At 37.6% G+C, this 7283-nt stretch overlaps 1 protein-coding gene across 1 annotated transcript in view; it reads left to right on the top strand.

Annotated features, from left to right (window-relative positions):
* PPM1E (protein phosphatase, Mg2+/Mn2+ dependent 1E) overlaps window positions 1-7283 on the top strand; it is a 212972-nt gene that overhangs the window by 187951 nt on the left and 17738 nt on the right. The window contains exons 2-3 of the mRNA XM_065909281.1: window positions 221-339; window positions 6633-6832. Of these exons, the coding sequence (XP_065765353.1) occupies window positions 221-339; window positions 6633-6832 (319 nt within the window). The remainder of the gene's footprint in view (window positions 1-220; window positions 340-6632; window positions 6833-7283) is intronic.

Here is a 7283-nt window from a genome sequence, read left to right as displayed (position 1 = left end):
GCAAAGTCAGGGGCCATGTCTGTGTTAATTCACCACTGTATAACCCAGTGCCTTGACAAAATGCGTAGCATATGATATCCTCTCAAGAAATGTGCATCGAATGTTGTTTAAAGGTATAATTTTGTTTTGAAACAATATGTTAATAATAAAGTAATTAGTAATAATTTTAAATGGGATGTTTCTAATTCTTGCTGAATAACCATTTATTGTTTTCTTTCAGTAACTGCCCTTCTTTTTTGGCTGCCGCTTTAGCCAGAGCCACATCAGACGAAGTCCTTCAGAGTGATCTTTCTGCACATTATATTCCAAAGGAAACAGATGGCACAGAAGGGACTGTAGGCAAGTACCTTTCTACAGTATTTGTTTTAAAATATTAAAATTTTCTGTTGAACGATCCATAGAAATTATCTACAGAATACTATATCTAATTATGTTTACCCACTGGTTGATATTTTATAGTGGTAGCAAGAGAAAAATTTCAGAAACATGTTTTTTTCAAACCAATCAGTAAAAGTAGAAGGGGAAAATACAGGCATATTTTGAAGCCATGTGCAGTTAACTGGAGCAGGAGATTATGATAACAATATGTTATCATAAATAATATCTAGGTAAATGAAGAGGAGGGAGAAATGTGAAGACACAACAAAAAAGATGAATAAGTGAAGGGAAGGGTGGTTTGAGAAAAATCTATTTTAAAGTTTTAATTCATCTTTAAGAAGTCAAGTAAAAAAAAATCAGATACACAAATTCAGGAGATCGGTTGTTACAAAACTTCTCATTAATCCTATTAAATTTTATGTCTGCCGGGTTTCCCAGGTGGCTTCAAAACAAGAGAAGCCAGCCCGGCGAGAAGCCTGTGCACTGCAACTAGAGAGTAGCCCCTGCTCGCCACAGCTAGAAAAAAGCCCCTGCAGCAAGGCGGGCCCAGCAGAGCCAAAGATAAGATAAATAAATTAATTAAATTAGTTACAATTTTTTTACATCTACCAATAAATAAATAGAGCTCTTTATGACAATTATGTGATTTAATTGCATGGGCATCTTTTTCAGTTAAATTATGAGAATGCTTATTAATGAAGGCATGTTTATTAATGTATTAGGCTTATACATATTTAACACATTAAAAAACAGCAATTTTTGTAAAAACTAGGGAATGAGGAATTGTTGAGGAATTTTAATATTTCATTCTATTTGTCCCGTTTTAAGCATTTGCCTTTAAACATGGGACAGAGGGAGCAAAACATATATTAATGAATTAGGGCAGCTAGATTCCAGAAACTGTGAAGCAGATATAAAAATAAACATTCCTGTTCTTCCTTCATCTCTCTAGAGAATTTTTGATAGAAAGCTAGCAAGGAAGGAATTCCTCTTGTTTTTACTGAGAGTAATTGATTCACTTGGAACCAAATTGTTCCAGAGTCAAGCTGGATGGAATTCCTGCTGCACAGCATTGGTCTTTCCTCTTGTACTGATGCATGAAGTAGAAGCCCTGTAATGAAAAGATGAGGGAGATTAAATTCTGCTTCACTGCAGCCGGGGTGATCACTGACTCAGCTCCAGCTCAGTACACTGACAACGACTGATGAGTAATTTACAGCTGTGAGGGGGTGGACTGCTACTTTGGACCATTTTCCCTTTTTTGGACCCTTTTTTATTTGATTTTATTTTTCCATTTCAAGCAGCAATTATTTATATACTGATGTTCTTACACCACTTCCTGTACAAGGAGAATACTTAAGATTGAAGTGTTGCCCTGTGTGCCTAGCTTGGAAGAATTTTCTGAACCCCTGTAAGATAGCAAATGTGAAAGGCAGGGATTTTCTTGTGGTGGATATCAGTAATCATCCTGATTTTATGTTTTTCCAAGAGATTACCCAGTAATGTCTCCATGCCACTGCTGTGATTTAGAATGATCTATTATAGTTCCAAACTATTTGCATGTCCTTAATCTGTTTAACCCAAATCACTGAGTGGAGAATTTCTACAGGGCATATAGTGTTTATCCATACCACAGAGTGGGGATGAACTGAGTGAGTGAGTAATGCCTGCGGTCGTTGCCTTAAAGCCACGGAAGTCCCCACTGAAATGCCCTGTGACTCTCGTCTTAGGTATTTCCAAAAACAGACTTCAAGAAATTTTACCTTAAAGTTCTTTTTATGTTTATGCCATCCCTAACAGAATGTTTCTTAAACAACCTTGCATTTCTGTTGACAGATATAACTCCTGTCCAGACTATCTAAAATCAATGTAAAATATCCTAATGTAAAAATTAAAAATAAGAAGGTGAAAATGATCACTAATACAGAGGATATTAAAAGAATTATGAAAATTTTTATATAAATAAATTTGAAAACCTGGGTATTTTCTAGAAATATACAAATTAATGCAACTTTATCTAAGCAGAAAGAGATTGAGAAGATTGGCAAAAAGGACAAAAAGAGTAGGTGACTCTATAGGTGAATGTTTTCAAACAATCAAAGATAGTAATTCCATTGCTTTTTAAAATGAATTATCCAGTTATACGGGGAAAGAGGAAAATTTGCATAGCATAACACTGATACTTAAACTTGGCTGAGACAGAACCAAGAAATAAGAGATGAGTCAATAATCAATGTGAAAAATCTTAAGTGAAATATTTGTATACTTAGTATGACAATTTGATGAATATTTTATTGAGGGCCTACTATAGCTTAGCACTATGTTACTTAGGAAACAGCCGGAAAAAAAATATTGGGGCATTGATTAGCATAATTTTATATTAATAGGTCAAAAGAAAAAAACAGAATAATCTCTGAGGATGCCCAAAGAAGCATTTGATAAAATTTAATATTTATTTCTAATTTTTAAAATATACTTAATAGAATAGCACTGGACATTGTAGGACAAAATTTGGCTTACACCAAAAACCTAGTATGCATGTTTAGAGTATATACTCAAGAATTTTTTAGTTGCAGGTAACCACTGACTTCAGCAAAACAATTTATTGGCCATCCTTCAAGATAAGGGCTACACAGCTAGATTCAAGGCTTCACATGATGTCATAAAGACCTGGCATGTCTCCAACTCTCAGCTGTACTCTCTCCTTTGGATTTTATTTTCAGGCTCCATGGATGGCAAATGACTGCTAGGAACATCAGCTCTTCATCTGCCCAGGTTCAAATCAAGCAGCAAAATAAGAGTAACTACTCAGTTGCTCTTACATAAGTCACAGGACTCACTCTAATCAGTCCATCTTGGTTTATTTCCCTTTCCTGAACCAATAACTATGGCCAGAGGAATGTGGTCTCTAATTGGTTAGACCTGAATCATATTTTACCCCTTGACGCACATGGACTGAGAGTAGAGAAGAAAGTATTGGTAGAAAGAGGAATGTTTGCTAGGTGCCAAATAACACATTAAAACAAAGTTCTGACTCAAAGTAACAAATAAAGTAAAATAACTATTAATAATTTCAGTAAGAAATAGGACATATGTTAAAACTCTGTTGAGCAAGATAAAATGGATTTCAATTAATGAAACAGTATAACTTGTTCCTGAATAAGACTTAATATGAAAAAGAAGTCAATTTTTTCCACATAACTCTGTAAATTCAGTGTGATCCCAAATATAATGGCAACATATTTCCCCCACAAACTTGGCAAAATAAGTAGTTCATCTGGAAGAATAAACATGTTGAACTATGCAGGTGACATCTTTAAAGTTAATAATAATAGAAAAGTCAGTCCTCCTTATATTAAAGCATGTTTTAGAGTTACAGTAATTTTTAAAGAATGGCATCATTGCAGAAACAGTTGGAGAGATCAAGGAAGCAGAATTAACAACCAGGAAGCATACAAATACTTTATTAGTGGTTATTTAATTTTATAAGTTTGCATATTCATTTATTTGGTCAATATCCTTAGAGCTTCTGCTATTTGCTAGGTACTATACTATGACTAATCAAGGACAGTAAAAATACAGTGTCCATGTGCAATCTAACTTAGGAAAAGTGGAGCATGGTGTGAGTCAGATAGACCTGGGATTAAGTGTGATATTGCCTGTTTGTGAAACGTTCCAGAGACACAGAATGTAGCAGATACTCAGTAAATGTGATCTTTTGCTTAAAAGTATGATCAGAGTTGTAGTAGATGGTGTGAACAAAGATCTATTGGGTTACTAAATAATAGAGGAAGCTGGTATTGTTTCCCTTGACCAGTTTAATCTGTCTACACCGGGGCTGTGCAGTAGACATGATGGAAATGTTCTCTATCTGCACGTTGTCCAGTGTGGTAGCCACTGGCCACATATAGTTGCTGAGTACTTGAAATATAGCTAATGTGACCAAAAACTGAGTTTTAAATTTTATGTAACTTTAATTAAAATTAACTAGCCACATGTAGCTAGTAAGCTACTTTGTTGGACAGTAGAGGTCTATATAGTAAGATTTTTTTTTTTTTTAAGTCGCTCAGTCGTGTCCGACTCTTTGTGACCCCATGGACTGTAGCCTACCAGGATCCCCAGTCCATTGGATTTTCTAGGCAAGAATACTGGAGTGGGTTGCCATTTCCTTCTCCAGGGGATCTTCCCGACCCAGGGATCAAACCCGGGTCTCCCACATTGTAGGCAGACGTTTTACAGTCTGAGCTACCAGGGAAGCCCATATAGTAAGATAAAAAGTAATAAACCAAAATATGATATGTTTTATATTATTATCTGAGAATCTGGAAACTATCCTGATAATTAATATCAGTCATTGGTTTCATCTCACCCCATGCTCCCTGAAAGTTTCTGAACTCACTTACTATTTTGCAATCTTCCCTTGTGTTTGAGTCAAATGCCTACCCAAATCAACAGTCTGGATTTGGGGCAATATATTATTGCAGAGACCAGATGGGTTGAAAGTGATAGAAATAGGTAATTGCTAGCTGAAAGAGACAGTCTCTGGCAGCTGGTGCTTTAAACAAACAAAAAGATTGGAGTTGCTAAAAATAATCAAAATGTTAGGTTGTCTGCTGGCCTCAGTTTTTCCCTTATACACACCTCTTTTGCTCCTTGAACTTTCTTTCTCTTCCAAATGTACCCTTGATTTTCAGTTATATAAAAATGGCAAAGGAAACAAAGTCACATACATGGTTTGCCACCCTGTACTATGCCAATGAGAAAAATAAAAGCAACAAAAACCTTGAGACCAGCTTTCTGAATATAGTCATTTTTAAAAGAATTTTGAATAAGAAAACAGGTAAAGTTACAGATTAAGGCAGCAGCAGGGTAGAGCATGAAAAAAAAAAAGGGAATCTCAGTTCCCAGGCCATTCTAGAACACACAGTCTCTCTTCTTTGAGATTTGTGCTCTAGATCCGAAGAGGCGTGTGCTACCATTGCCCATCTGGTACACATCTTCTCAGCCTGTCAAGCTGTATCTGACTTAGTAAAGTGAAAAACAGTTTTTTTGAGAATTCTAAATTACTAGTGGCTCAGACAGTAAAGAATCTGCCTGCAGTACAGGAGACGCAGGTTCAGTTCCCTGGGTTGGGAAGGTCCCCTGGAGAAGGGAATGGCAACATACTCCAGTGTTCTTGCCTGGAGAATCCCATGGACAGAGGAGCCTGGCAGACTACAGTCCATGGGGTCGCAAAGAGTTGGACACAACTGAGTGACTTTCACTTCACTTCACGGGGATATAGGGGGAACTTCTAAAATACTGGCCTGGGAAAGCCTAATCTTCCCTTGGTTATTTCAACTGCTGCAGCTTGGGTAGAGGACAGCTTGAGTGGAGATGGTGTGAGATACAGTCTCCTGAGTACTCGTCAGTGTTGCCTGAAAGCTTACACATCTGTCCGTCCACTGAGGGACGCAGGGAGACTCAGAAGTGAGCTAGTCCACTCCACGGAATGGGCCAAGTAGGAGACTCGGTAGTCTACGGTGAAGACTCCTCAGCCTAGGGTTACACACAGAGACAGAATGTAAAGTACATTTTCCTTAGAGAAATATCGAACTTTTAAGATTCATTTGTTAACCTTTTGGTTAAACTATATAAGCTGTTGTCCAAAACTTTAATTAAAAAATACATCAAATAACAAAAAATGTAAAGCTCAACTCTGAATTATGATCAGTTACAGGAGAGAAAGGAAACTGGAGTAAAATAAAGGGAGAGATCAGGAAAGAAAGAGACTAAGACAGACAGTAGTCAGAGTAAACCCTTCTTATTCCTCTACTTGGTAAATAAGCAATATTTTCATAAGCTTCTCATATTCCAGTTCATTGGATAACCATTGTTCATATTTCAGTCATTTTCCTACGCACAGGGGGCTTGGGTTTCCAGATGATAACCTTGGCAGCCAAACAGAAGTGCTCCGAAGTAGATAGCGTGGCCAGAGCGCTTCACAGGCTGGAAGGACTCCAGCCTAGGACTAGATCCAGCCCTGCTCAGAGGTTTTCTCCTCGTGACATAAGGGTATTTTAGTGGCAGCTGCTGGCTGATGATTTTCCATCAGACAGGTTGTCATTTTCTCTCCTCAGGAGCAGCATTTCATTTCTCTTGAGAAGGAGGAATTTCTTCTACCAAGGCGGAACTTGACTTCTGTCTCTCCTAGGCAGGCAAGTGAGAAGCAGTTTTACAAGGTTCTTCATCGGGGGTCTCTCTTTCTTCCACAGAGATTGAGACAGTGAAATTGGCCCGTTCTGTCTTTAGCAAACTACACGAGATTTGCTGCAGCTGGGTGAAAGACTTCCCTCTCCGCAGGAGACCCCAGCTGTATTACGAGACCTCGATCCATGCCATCAAAAACATGCGCAGGAAGATGGAGGACAAGCATGTCTGCATTCCCGACTTTAACATGCTCTTCAACCTCGAGGTAAAAGGCGCTTCCGACGTGTCAGTGAGATTGGGAAAATAAAACCCCATCACAGACCTGTGTTCTAATAAGAGAAGTTGTAATAAACTGTAATAATATCCCTGATGGCTTAGAATAGGGCTAAGGGCAAAGTGGCACTTCTTCCATTAGACAAAAGGAAAAGAACTATTTATTCCATGTTTTTTTGAACAGGTAATGCATCACGTGGCTTAGAATTGGAAAATAAAAGTCCCAGTCTATCCTTGTCTCTCAGACACTTCAGATCCCTTCTGCGGAGGCAGTTACCAGCCCTTGTGTAACCTTCCAAAGACATTCTATAAACATACAAGCCAAAAAGAAAACTGTTATATCTCAATAAAGCTGTTTTTTAAAGGAAACTATTTCTATAGTATAATCAAACATTGTCTATTGAGTGCCCACAGTACTATTTTGCTGAAGCAACACAGAACAC

Source organism: Muntiacus reevesi, chromosome 18, assembly GCF_963930625.1.
Source record: "Muntiacus reevesi chromosome 18, mMunRee1.1, whole genome shotgun sequence".
Taxonomy (NCBI): Eukaryota; Metazoa; Chordata; class Mammalia; order Artiodactyla; family Cervidae; genus Muntiacus; species Muntiacus reevesi.
The sequence above is the reverse complement of the archived record's forward strand: the minus strand, read 5'-3'. Positions and strand labels throughout refer to the sequence as shown.